We start from the raw sequence: 14,489 nt of genomic DNA, 5'->3' as shown, positions 1-14,489 counted from the left end.
ATTGTTAATGGAACTGCCAAACAACAGTGTGGCACCACCCTCCATGACTCAAGAATGAAAAGTCTCCCAGCGGCATGACCTGGAGAAGCTGGGACACATTCGTCTTCATGCAGATGCACTTTCATGTGCAGTAGCACCAAACTGGAAACAACCAATCACACAGTTTTCCACTCCAATTAAATATGTAAATGTGCTTTAAACATTATGGTGGAAAAGCTGATGTCACGACCAGCGACTTCCCCATGCTATGTAATGGAACAAGCGATTAGGACTTGAAAAAGAAAAGCCATGCATAGAAACGTATGACTGAGGGAAAAAAGTGCTTTGTCATGTTCTCACTAGTACTGGCAATGTGACAAAATACCCATCAGAGCTGAGTGTATAAATTCTGTGCTCAAAACAAACATGTATGCAAGCTTCAGGCTTGTGAGAGAGCAGAGAAAATTTTTCTTTTACACCACCGCTAACACAATGTTGTGTGTCCTTAGCTTGTGTTTACATTGTCTGTCCATGCCCCTGTTGGCTCAGCTGTGAATCAGACACACACACTGGCCCGTCCACAGGCTAACAGGCTAACAGAACACGTCTGATGTATAGCGGTTATGTTTGACATAACGTCTGTGAGTTGGAGCTCATCGTTTGGTTATTTTAACATTACGTGAATATATAAAAACACAAATGTTCAAAAAAAAAAAAAAACTAGGGCAATCTCCTGAGACTGACCCGCGGCGCAAGAACAGAGCCACAGACCTCAGCTGTGGTCATATAGGCCCGGTGGTTCTACTGGGCACGTCTCTGGTGTGAATGTGTGTAAATAAGGGCAGTGTGAAAATAGAGCATGCCCGATCAGCAAAGCCCTTGTGCAAAATAGTCTGATGAAGCAGAAAATTGCTACACGGAAGATGATTTCATACCTTTTCAAAAGCAGGGTTATACCAGATTTAGACATCAAATCGACTTTTCTTTGATGAATGGTTCCATATTTCCTTTTCTGCGGTATCATTGCATTGTGAGTAAGCTGAAATCACTTCTATTTTCCCCTGTCTTTGGTGAGAACATTGTGTCACTGAGTGCAAATTTCAAGGCCTATTTGAACAGGATTTAGCTCTGTATGGTTGGTTGGATGATTTTAATGTTGCATATTCAGTGATTTCAGTCCCATCCAGAGTGTGTGTGTGTGTGTGTGTGTGTTTGTGTGTGTGTGTGTGTGTTATTTCCTGACTCCTCCTCCCAGTATTAATTACAGTCCCAAATACCTGCTGCTTTTTGGCCCACTTGTCGGTCCGCTGAGAATTCATTCTATCTGGATAATACCCAGTGTTTCCAAAAATATTCAGCAGCTTTGCTTTTTGGAAAATCATGGGAATGGAACAATTGTCTTTATTTTTTCAGAGGAGGGGCCCACAGTGTCAGCTCCTGGTGTAAGGCACACAGCCATAGCCTACCTTCCTGTAGTCTCAGTAATAAGTAGCGAGCTGAGGAAGATGATGTCTATTTACCAACGAACATGGTTCATATTTTCTCACCCACACCTCAATTAAAAATGCTCCTTCTGCCCAAACAAGAACAATTGCTAACAACATCAAACTGATTTCATCACAGTGAGGTGGACTGTACACAGCAAACCAGTTTGAAATGCATTCAGCCCTTTTATTCTACTGACATTCCATAGCACACAGTGAGCAGATGATAACTTCTGAAAATGATCCCAAAGTATGACATCACTCCTTGCTGTGTGCTGATATTGTTATTTAGGTGCAGATGTGGGCTTTGTGGCCATGGGGCCTGTGAATGATTTATTGGACTGGAGCACAGAAAGAGACGGCCTATACGAATCTAATAAGACGCCTGCACCTGGGAGGGTTTTATACCACCTTGGAAGGCTGTTGGGGAAGACGTGGAAATGGAGGGGGAGGATGAATGATGGTGGACGGGGAAAGCGGGGAAGAGAGAAATGAGAGATGAGAAGGAGGCAAAGAGCACCAAGAAGGCAGAATGGGTGATTTTTGGGGAGGTTGGGGGAGAATGCGACAGGAAGACATAGGGTAGTAGGGGCTTTAAACATAGAAATGAGAGAGCAGTGAACTGCAGCTTTTTTAAGTATGAAAACTGATTAATGACCAGTGTCATTTAGTGCTGAAACCTTTGTCAAACATTCACTTCCTGTTTGTCAAATGTGACGATTTACGACATTGTGATGTGCACACTTATTATTCAAAGATCTGATTTTTATTCAAGGTCGGAATTCTGGAATGATTGGCCATAACAAAATAACATTTAATCAATGTGATTGGTCCAGCATGAAATCGAGGCAGACAGTCCATATTTATTTCTGACTCAGATATATTCTTGCAGCTACATTTGCAGTAATTGTAGAAATTGTGCACTTGAGAAAATCAGACGCATTCTGTATCTGCAATTTGGGAGCTGATAGCAAATGATCTGGTGTAACGTTAATGTGTGACATCGGCAGCAACAACACACAACGCTCTCTCCAGCTGTTAATGTTGCCATGACAATGATGACAGGACAGGACTGAATATGAATTACAGACTTCTCGACTCGTTGGCACGGGTTGGCTAGCTAATTGACGATCACTATATACTGGTGAGTAACACTGGAAGTAAAAAAAAACACTGCTTCTGCAGTTCAGTTCAGGGTTGCTATGTCCTACAGTGATTTTTAATGACCACTGCACTAATACAGCTAAACATGCTAAAGAGACTGATTTAGTGGTACACTATATACTTGAGAGGTGTAAGCCCTCCTTTCAGGTATGGATTTAACAAACCTCCTGCTCATTGATCATTTTTATCTATCATTTCAGCAATTATGACCCTCAGCTGTAGTGATATCAGTATACACTGGCCAACATGCCACAGTATGTTCAGTCTAAACCATGCTGTGATCAGATTGCAGTGTGTGGGCAGAGCAGATTGAGCATCTGCCCATACTTGCAGTTCTATTAGCATGTCTACATGCAGTTGTTGCTCTGTCTATAGTCTGTATATTTACTTATTGTACTTAATAAACAGCAGCGCCTCAGGGAAATGTTCAGCCCGCTTAGTTTAAAATTAGCATTTATTGAAATCAGAAAGCTGGTTTTAATGATTCACCGCTTTCATTCCAACCGGGTCGGCAGCAAAATGTGTTTCATCCACCTCAGGACAGGCTCACCTTATAAAAAAACATCAGCAGTTCTATATATTTTCCTCGCTTTAATTTGCCGTCAGACCGCCCTTTCCCTTGGAACTACATCTTCTCAACCATACCACCTCCGAATTCCTACGCATGCGTGCAACCGCATTACATCACAGGCTCAGACTTACAGCAGTTTGAATGAGTGATTATGAGTGCAGCAGCAAAGAAATGGCATCTACTTGTGGAGATAAGAAGATACCTTTATGAACTAGAGCGTACAGAAGAAAAACTTCTGCAGATGGAGACTGAATGGGCCGAGAGAGAGAGAAGGGAAAACTTGTGTGGAAAGTGCATTTCTTTACCGGTTGCTTTTATCAGTTCTTTCATTGATTTGTAGGTATTCATGGCTGTATAAGAGCGGAGCGTTTCAGCCGGGGTCTATGGCTTATTTAGCTGCATGCGTGGAGTGTTGTTTGTATATATAATATATATATATATAAAGGGCTGTCTGACAGCAAGCTGAAAATATTCAAAATATAGCCTACACTTAAACTGATATTGATTATTTTAGGTGGGCCTCCTTTTATATGACCAAAATCTATTTTGCTGCCGCCCCCTTCCACAGCACTTCATTGCTTAGCTTCTGTGCTGGTGCTCCTGTCTCCTTCTCCAAACTGGGGGCGTGCTGACTAATACACCGACTATGAAAAAGTGCCCCATTTCGAACGACCCAGACTATCACTTTAATCCGTGCCCATTCATCCTCATGTGTGGCTTTGGCTCGCCAGGTTCTTTCTCATGTTGGTGGACGTCACGGATGAAGTCAAAGTTCAAAACAGAGCCGAGTTAAGTGTTCTGCCTACACCATGGATGGCAAAGACAGAGCTTTGTCACCAATGCCATGGTTACCTCATAGCAACAGGGACTGAGACTGATAAAAATAGAAGCATGTTGCTTATATTTCAGGTCAACAAATATTTTAGGTTATCTCGACTGTCGGGTTGGACTAGCTGTTGAATGGAAATGCTGTTTTGGGACTGAAGGTGCCAACATCAGTGCCGGTATATGCAGAATGTGCATTTCGATTGCTGACATGTATCTCTGAATTGTGGGCTTGTGAGATGGAAAATCTGCTGATGCAACAATTGCACAATCATAACACATTAAAACTAAAACCAGTGGCAGCTAGACTGAACTTGAGAAGTTTTTGATAGCCTTTGTTTCTTCCTGCTGTGCCTGATGCTGCCACAAACAGGTTAATGCATCATTCTAACTCCACTGCAGATGAACAGTTGTTGTTTATCATGTCACTATGTGATTTCCACGGTTGTTTTTTGTTGTCCCATTGTCCACAGTCAATTTTATGACTGTATTTTATGTCAGCTTTGCGGGCTGAATGTGTAGGTCGTCTCTGGCAAATTAATACGAATCCTGACAAATCCTTTTCTTTTTGTTTCAGGTCTGATGCGGTAGATTATTGGCTGTAATGCTATTTGTCCTTAAAAGTAGCACATGCAAAACAACATGGGACATGTGATCTTAAAGGTACTCTGTAGAGTTTGTTTACAGCTTGCATTGTGTGTGTCATTGGGGTTGAACAAACAGGTTCAGTGCATTTCCTTTTGTGGTGGAGAGAAAGGATCCTGAGACAAGGTGTGCAGAAGCAGCCAGAGCGGACTTTATTTACAGCAAAGTTCACAGCAAAGTCCTGTCTTATCTTCTCTAGAATAGCTTCTATACTTTTGCAGAGGTGACCAAACACACACTTATTTTGAGATGTCCTGCCAGAGACATTAGTTCACTTCAGGTCATATTCCCTAACTGGTGTTGTTATGGCGAGTGTGGTAAGTTATAATGACCTATGCCTTTGTGCTACCTGTCCGATATCCAGAACAGAACTAGGACACCTCCAGGAATTAGCAGTGCATGTTGCAAAAACAAATTCTACACCACTTTTTGTACAACGCGTCCACAAAGCCACTTTTTGAGCGCAGGATTTCTCACATGCCAGAGGAATCGTCGTTCTCCAGGAGAAATCCACATGGTTTGGGTAAGATCAGTAGTGGCGAAAACATGACTGTGGGAGCGTCAGGTTGCTTCAAACTAAATGCTTGTCAGGTCGTTGACCATGTCTGAACCCCTGCACACCTTTCTAAAAGCAGTACAGGGGGGCATTCCTGCCCACTTTGCACAGTGATTACCCTGCTGTCCAGAGGTGTGAACGTAGATAGGGTTTAACATTTTCTCTCAAGCTCACACTTCACAGAACTACTACTAGGAGAGAACGCCTGAGTGCTCTCCCCCGCATTCCTGTTTTGTGTGATTCATTGCATGAAGACTACTAAGACACACAAAGACACAGAGTTGTTGGGATGCAACCAGGAGGAGACCATGATAGGCTTTTAGCGATGTCCATACAGAACAGGTGGAAGCATTTTGACGTAGTTGAACAACATGTCATACGGCGTAGTTTAAAGCATACGGACCACAGATAGTAGCAGCAGCTCTGTGAGGCTGTAATGGACAAAAAGGATATAGATAAGACACCACATCTGTTCCAAGAGTCAAACAGAATTCTGTTTCACGACTTTGTGAAGGTTGCAGAATGCCCCCCTCCCTCTGAGTGTGTCTGTCCTGATTCTCTCTGTTTACCTGTTCAGCACCAGTGGAGCCTGCAGGATTGCTGTCGGCTGCTTTCCTAATGAACCCTGTAATTAGAGCTTCATCCCTTCCAGTGTTTTAGGAATTTTCATATTGCATCGAGACTAGTTACTATAATAGTTTAAAATGAATGAACATTTCTCTCAAGTATGATTATGTTGTACTCATTGTAGTAATTGCTGAGATCTTGAAACACAGCGACATCAGAAGGACAAACAGATGATCGGACCAACAGTTTGTCCAGATTACCTAGAACGTCTCATTTGGAGATCAACCTCAGAGTGAGTGCAACAGTGACGTTGCTAGTAATCCATCATTGCACAGGAAAACTGTGTGCACACAACAACTCTGAATACTGTGGAGGACGGCCTGGGTAATAATATTTGGAACTGTGTTTGGGCAACCTGGAAGTGCATTTACAACCTGTCAGGATTGGATGGGGGTCAGGATTAAATACCTCGATCCCCACCCCAACAGTCAGTTAGATCTGGATGAGAGGTGAAACACCATGTTTCTACAACCAAGCTCAGTTGCATTTATTCAGCCTTCCTTGGATCACATGACACATGATCGCATATTTTATAGAAAGAGAAAAGAGAAGGGTTTTGATACAAAGATACTCAAAAAAAAAAACATGCTTGGTTATATTTGACATATACCAAGTGAAAATGCATCGTTCATCTGACTGTGTCTTTAAAGAGCATTTCATTGTGCAGTGAGCTGAAAGAAATCCAGACTCCAATCAGTCAGAAGCTACAGAACAAACCATGAACTCTCCCTCTGTGTGAACTGCAAAGGAATCCATCTTGTTTCTACCAGCTCTTTCTGTTGTTGTCAGATTAATGTGCTAAAATTTCCTTCGTTCTTGGCTTTCTCTGCAGTCTTCCTTAAACAAGCCTGTGCTGAGTCTACAGCCTGTTAAATCCAGGCTCCTTAGACAGATTTACTGCTCAGCTGGAACATCTGAATCTCCTTTGTTAGAAACTCTTGGTGTTATATCACTTCAGCAGCAGTTCTTTCAAAGGCCTGCTGCATAGACAACATCTGCTACTAACTAATCATGTTTGTTTTAAGATAAACGGGTTCAAGCATTTAAAACATCATCCACAGTGTTAGAATAAAGTCTAAATGTTCTCCAAAGTCATGAGTGGACTGAAAACACGGGCTGAGAGTGATCATCGTGGTGTGCTCAGTAACTTTGTTGATGTCAGGCCATTATGTTAAAGGATAACTTTTGTTCTTTACAACCTGGACCTTATTTGTAGCATTTAATACGCCCATTTACTCACCCAGACAACTTTGGTGGCATTTGAAGTCCTTTTGAAGAAATTAGCCCCAGAGGAGCGGCGGTATATCCGTATAATGCGAGTACTCGGGGCATCCATGCGCAGCCTCTTTCAACGCATAATCTGCGGCGAAACTCGTTCATATTCCAATATTTTGTTGTGATATGCTGGTGCTGTTGCCCTCTGAGCCCGTGGTGGCATGTTATCAACATCCAGTGTCTCTAGACAACTACCTCTGACGTGGATGATGTCATTACCGAACGCCGGGCGCTGCGAGCAGCCAACCACAACACGGCTGACGGCTACGAATACGCAATAACCAACCATAGCTGTGCCAAACTACAGCTAAACTAGCACCAGCATATCATAACAAAATATTGGAATATGAACGAGTTTGCCGCAGATTTTGCGTTATATAGAGGCTGGATGCCCCGAGTACTCGCATTACACGGATATACGCGCCGCTCCTCTGGGGCTAATTTCTTCAAAACGACTCCAAATGCCACCAAAGTTGTCTGGGTGAGTAAATGGTCGTATTTAATACTACAAATAAGGTCCAGGTTGTAAAAACAAAAGTTACCCTTTAAGTCCAGTGCGGACGATGACAATAACCTCTGTTCGTGTTTATGAAGAGCACACACTCAGCTAGTCTGATGTACCTCTTCCCTTCATATTCCAGCCAGGCTGAGACCAGCTGAACAGCCATTGAACTTTTTTTTAATTTTGTGAAGATTTTTAAGTCAATTATTGTTTGTTCAAAGAGAAAGAAAATCACATTTAGGTCCACATGCTGTCATATAAATCACACATCCTGTGTCTTTTTTGGATAATATTGTGTCAGCAAATGGCATCAGACTCACAGTCATTAAAACATCAAAGCCTGCGTACAGTTGCATGAAAAAATCTGGGGACCCGTGGTCAAAATTTATGCAACTGGGAATAGCTAAATGAGAATACACACAAAGTTAAGATGAAACATTCCCTCTAACAACTAAAGCAATTATGTTATTATGATTTTGCACAATTTTACAGTATAAAAAGGAAAGGTTTGGCACCCCCAACAGATCTGAGCTCTCACATAAGTTCAGCGGGGTCTCTGACCTTAATCAGCTTGTTGGTGCTACGCCTTGATCACAGTCACCATCAGGAAAGGCCAACTGATGCAAGTTTCAAAGCTGTGTAAACACTCTGACTACTCAAACCTTTTCCCAGCAATCAGCACACATGGGCTCCTCGAAGCAGCTGCCTAGCACATAGAATTAATGCCCTCAAAGCAGGAGAGGCTACAAGAAGACAGCAAAGTGATTTCATGTTTTCTCAGTTCATAATGTCGTTAAGAAATGGCAGTAAACGGGAACGATGGAGGTCAAGCTGAGATCTGGAAGAACAAGAAGAGAACTGCTCGTGGAATTGTTAGAAAGCTAAAGTGCAAAACCCCTGTTTGACTGCAGGAGATCCCCAAGGTTTGGTGAAATCTGGAGTGGTGGGGCGCTGTTATACTGACATCTGCACAAATATGAGCCATCAGAAGAAAACCTTTCCTTTCCAGACTGTCCCAAGCTGAAATGAAACTTTATGCTGTTTGGAAATTGCTTTGGTATTCACAGTAACAGAAATTTGATTTGTCTTCAAGAAAAAGATTTGGACATTTCTCAACACTTCCTGTACAGATGAGATGGAACAGACCTACTTTTTTTTTTTTTTTTTTTTTTTTTTTTTTTTTACAGGAGTAGAAAAAAAAACGTTGCTGGAACGTTCTGGTCAATGAAATATCACGAAGCCTTTCATTTTCAATGCAGTCACGTTACATTCTAGATAAGACGTGAAGTTTGTCTTCATATTCTAGAAGCATAGCTTAGCATTAGCTTCCTTCTGTCTCAGCCCCCCTCCTTTTCACTGGACTTCTGGTCCTCCTGTTGTGGCTTAACTTGACCAGCGACATTTTGGCCTCCTAAAATCATTTCTGCGACGGAAACTCCAGCCTGCGCTGCCACAGTCCTGCCGAGGTGCTGCGGGTGCAATTGAGAGAAATTGGCTGTTAAATGGAGAGTTGACGGGCTGAGGCTGTGACTTATTGCCGCCTCTAAACAAACTGCTATTGCCTCGGAAAAAGCGACTGCGCTTTATTGATGTGTGCTGACAGAGTGGAACTCAAGTTCACAGATTAGCTTTTGATTGTCTGCACCCGTTGGTGTGTGCTTGTCATTTTCACTTTCTGGTTGCATGGCTTCCTGCCTCTCCTGCTATCTAGATTAATTGCTTTTATGCCATAAAAGTGTGATTCGCTTTGTCAAGTCCTCTGCGACGCACACACACACACACACACACACACACACTCAATGGGAATCTCATGCCTCTGTCGGTGCAATAATGTGCCTTCACTGATGAGATGGCAGGGGAGTTAGAGAGAGACAGAGAAGAGTGAGAGATCAAAAGAGAAAGGGGAGAAAAGTGCTGGGATAGACATTTGGGACGGCTCTGACAGAACACAGTTTTATATCTGATAGTGTGACAAGAAGCATGATGCTTAAAGTGGACCAGTGGTAAAGACAGCTATTATGATGTAAACAACAACCGTGATGATTGCCCCTGATGTGAAAATTTTCCAAACTTGTTTTTCATCTCCAGTGTAAAATGTGATGCAGCAAACAAATAAGAACGAAGTCAACATCAGTCAATAAGCCTCGGCCACCTGTTGGGTGATGGATATGATGCAGCGTATTTGAAGTAGTAGCAGTATCCTGGATGTCAGAGCAGAATCTCGTTGGTCTAATTCCTGTTTCATCATAGATGGTAAGAAGAACCATGCATTAGATTAGATTAGATCAAACTTTATTGATCTCACAATGGAGAAATCCACTTCACATGTCAGTGTGTGTGATGTAACCCACATCATTTGCATAACATTGGGAGTTATTAGAGCTAGATGAAAATCCAAATTCGACTAAAAAGGAGAAAGCTTCAGTGGCTCTGAGGGAGAGGATCAAACACCATAGCTAACTGTCATAGTGATGACACCAGAGAGTGTCGGCAGGGGTGGAGTCTGTGGAGTCTCACCATTCGATTTCTTTCTCGATGTTGTGATTCGATTCAGATTTTATTCCCCATTAAAAATTGATTTAATACATAGAAAATGGGGCAATGTTTGCTTACATGCCTTCTGCCATACTGTACTTTACTGCAGTAATTTCTCCAGCCTGTGTGAGAATACTACAATAAAAGTGGCATTTACTAACCACCACCATTGGCTGGAATGCCTCAGTTCTGTTGTGGACTCAGAAGTTGCTCTGTGGTGATCTCCAGCAGTGGAGGTGACCCTCTCTGCTGCAGCACCAGTACCAGGAACCCACCATTATCCGCAAATAGTATACGTGAAGGTCTTGATGAATGAAAAGACCTTCACGTATACTGTAAAATATACTGTAAGGTGAGAAATTCTACCAAGTTTTTTGTAAATATTACAAAGAGAATAATAATTAATCTCTTGGTGAGAAATTCCAGCCTGTTTATTCAGAACTAGTCTTTCTGGCAGCATTATAGTGGGGTGGGGTGTCTGTTTTTGTGGCTGATCAGAGATCTGTGATGGTGAAGAGCACGCTGGCAAGAGCCAACAGTGGGGAATCGTGGGTGGGAGATGTCCGTTGTTGTCTGGTACCATTTTTGTGGACCAATAGCCAACGCTGCACGTATCCTGTTCACTGCTAAACACTGATCTACCAAAGCAAACACAGTTTACTCATTGGTGCACAACACAATACTACACAAAAACCCAAGGTCATGATATATAGAAAACACTCTGCACTTGTCCTGGCCAATCAAATAGTATGTGTGAGTGAAAAAAGATAAAGTCTGCTGCGCTGGCCGGTGCAGAGTCGCACACATTTTAAACCACACATGACGGAACGATTGTGATCATTTTTTAAAGGCTGTTATTCATTACACCCCCCTAAACTCAAACTTTTGTTGTTTTCAGGGGGATGTCAGGTCTCTTTCATGGAGGCTCACTCCCCCTGGCTCCGGCTGTGAGTAGATTTTTCTCCTCTAGTGTTTGCTAGTAACGCCTCACTCAGCAGCAGGACGTGTGACTCAGTAACATGTTGTGCAACATATTACACGTTTCATAATAACTCTGTTCCTTTGACGTTACTTTGAGGATCACGTTTCCTGCTTTCTTGCCAGGAAGTGGATGGAAGGTTGACGTCAGTTTTGACTGGATATGGGAGGAGGTGGCTCGCCACAGCTAAAAGAGGAGGAGAACGCTGTCTGGTAACAAGTTGTCTCACTGACGTGTTTTATTAGGTGCTAGCTAACCGCTGGTGAGCTGCAAATCGCTTGGTTTTGTTCAGACTTTGAGGGTGAATGAGCCCTGAAGCTTCGCTGTCAGGACAGGACAGGACTTCTGGAGTGCTGCGTGCAGGCACCGGGGTTAGGCTCTGTGTTGATGGTAAATCATCTGTGTCCGCAGACTTCGGAGCTGTTGAAGTAGCAGATTGTAATAGGTGAAAGCCAGCGTAGTTACTGGGATGACGTATTTCTGAGTTACGGAGTGGGGAGAGGTGGCACTCTCAGCCTCTTCAGTATCCAGAGGCCATTAGAAGAAGTGCAGCTTCAGGCTCTGTTGCTGTTTTCAGCTGTCATGGTTACTGCTTGGCTTTCAAAGGCTTTTTCTCCTTGATGAGTGTAAAGGCCTGAGAATGCTTCAAACCATATGTTTGAACGCAACATATCGTCAGAACGTGTTCAGGGCAAAGGTCTCGGCCGATCGCTGTGCAGTGGGAGCCGTCGTCAGATTTTCTCGCTGTCATTGCAAAGTGCTTTTCAGACCATGATACAGACGTTATCTTTAGGAAACCAAATGCATTAAGATGATGATGATGATGATGTGTCTTCTCTTTCAGTGCCTGGCTGTGTGGGAGTCGTTCCTCCTGTCTCAGAGGGTGGAGCCCAGCGAGCAGAGTGATGGGGAAGGCGCCTCTTAAAGTGCGGAGATGGCTTCTCTCTCAAAACCACACAAAGCACACCCTCTGCTGTCTGCCCAACGCATCTAAACCATAGACTTTGAACCAATGTCCATTTATGCGAACATGCATAATGTACGAAACAAGCACACTCTGTCTCTTTTTCTTTCTGTCTGGCCAAAGAGGTTAGTCCCGGTCTCACCATTCCAGTGACGATTGTGCAACACTGTGATCCCAGTGTCCACAAACCAGTGTTTACACACCACCATGTGCATTGCCAAAAGCTGAAAGAAGACTCCTGGCTCTTTTCTCTCCCCTCTGCTGTTTTGTGGTTATTGTGTTATTTTTTACGCGGTCCAACTATACATAGTGATGCTTTCCGTTGTGGATGGAGAGCGGCTGTATCCAATATCATGGGATGCCTCCTTGGAAGGGTGCTGAATGCTCAGGTGTGGCGTCATCATAAGTTCCCACCCCTTATTTTACAGAAACCAAAACTAATGATGCATTCATTGTCATTCATTCAAAATTTCATTTTGTTGTTGCAGTAAACTGTCAGAATAGGAGTTGTAAACTGTAGTGCAAATTTTACAATAAACAAATCTAAAAGGTTCGAATTAAGACTTGGTTGGCCTCAGATCAGTTACAACTAATCACCTGTTTCTTCCAACTGGATGTTTTTAGACTTCCAAAGGTCACGCCCCTGAATTGAGACACAGCTGCTGATACCGATGTACTGCATCTGTAACACCAATGTCATGGAACCATGTGACTCACATAGTATCCATCACTTAACTGTATTACAGCATGTTAGCCATGACCACCATTTTTGCCCAAATCTTAACCAAACTACTTTCATGGAGCTCTGTTAGTGACATGGTTCAAGAGAATTATTGAGTGTATCGAGTGCGAGAGGCCATTCCTGATCTTGGCCACAGTAGTTTGATCAACAGTCTTCACTCAAAGTCCACTTACTAGCCTTTTACACATTGAGATCTATCAGATAGCTCTGGAAAAAGCTAGTAACTGGACTGTTTTAAGATTTTTTGTCAGAAAATTGTTCTTGTCTCTTTACTGTTACTCCGGACAGTATCCTCAAAATAGTGCTGTACAGCTTTAAGACTTGGTTGTTGTAAGGGGCATGGCCATAGTCACAGACACATCTAATGCCGAGCTCAACTTTAAGATTCATAAACCCTGATAACATGCATAAACATTTGATTTTGGGGCTATTAAGGGATGGATGTCCTCCCAACATAGACACTGAGAGTGCAGGTGATTCTGTTGGGTACCTGTAACACAGTTTGTTAACCCGTACAGTCGTGCAGACAAAGGCAGATGGCGAAATTCAGACCTTAAGTCTTGAAGTTTTGGATCAGTGAAGTTCTTCTCATCACAAATGTACATCATGCATGGCGGGCTCTGATTGGTCAGGGTCCAACATGAAGTCTGTCATGTCTTTCAGCCAAGTCACAACAAGAGTTTGTCACCTGAGACACCTGTGACCTTCTAAAATACTGCGTAGTCTGATCGTTGCTATTACACGATCAGACTTTCAACTGATTTGCCCACCTTTGACTTAAAGAAAGTTCAGGTCTTGTGTCTATAATGTATTTTGTCATTAATTTACTGAAGAGGAATAGGCCAGGGCAGATTTATGCAAAGAGTACACACCAAAAAGGACAACATTTCATTACAGAATAGATGACGAAATGCATCAGATTTAGATGATATCTACATCCATCTGAAGTTAGTTTGTAGTTAGACCATGTAAGGTCGGAGTGGTATGAATAACACGCCGTACCATTGATCTCCTGTTAAAATCTGAGCAGTGAAGCCTTAAAGCTTTATGAACTTCTCTCCAGAATGTTTGTTTGTATTGATAGAGATTTCACGTTTACATGTCTGATGAAGACTAGCTACAGGATACGCAATGTCTCTGTAGCAGAATGCTTAAGTAATCTTTTTATACTGATATAATCTTTTTTTTTTCTCTTGCTTTTATCATTATTGAATGTAAAAACAAAAAAGTCTGAATAAAACTGATTTTGAGATGTTGACACAATAATAAAGACAGATCTAACACTATGAACACTTTGATTTTCTGGTATATTTTTATTGCATTTATGAATATTTTTACTGCATGTTGGTTTATTTTATTCTAGCATCTGAATTTTATTTTATAATCTTTCTTATCTTTCTCATTATCTTGTTTCTAACATGGGGGTTGCAATGCAAATGTCACTGACATGTCATGCTCAATGACAATAAAGAAATCTTGAATCTTGAATGAACTATTTTGACTTCTGCTTGTGGACGGTAAAGAAAGGAAAAGCAGCAGAAGTTGCTGAATGTCTCTCCCAGGTATTCAGACTCAAAGTGCCTCAGACTTACCAGCGTTTTGCAGGCTATTTATCCGTAACAAGCATATTGTGTCTCCCTC

The 14,489-nt window shown here is 42.3% G+C and overlaps 1 protein-coding gene across 1 annotated transcript in view; it reads left to right on the top strand.

Annotated features, from left to right (window-relative positions):
- snx7 (sorting nexin 7) overlaps positions 1–14,134 on the top strand; it is a 43,902-nt gene extending 29,768 nt beyond the window's left edge. The window contains exon 9 of the mRNA XM_041961848.1: positions 11,987–14,134. Within this exon, the coding sequence (XP_041817782.1) occupies positions 11,987–12,067 (81 nt within the window). The 3' untranslated portion in view covers positions 12,068–14,134. The remainder of the gene's footprint in view (positions 1–11,986) is intronic.
- The last annotated feature ends 355 nt before the right edge of the window (positions 14,135–14,489 follow it).

This window comes from Chelmon rostratus, chromosome 20, assembly GCF_017976325.1.
Source record: "Chelmon rostratus isolate fCheRos1 chromosome 20, fCheRos1.pri, whole genome shotgun sequence".
Taxonomy (NCBI): domain Eukaryota; kingdom Metazoa; phylum Chordata; class Actinopteri; order Chaetodontiformes; family Chaetodontidae; genus Chelmon; species Chelmon rostratus.
Note: the sequence above shows the minus strand (reverse complement) of the source record. Positions and strands in the feature narration are given on the sequence as shown.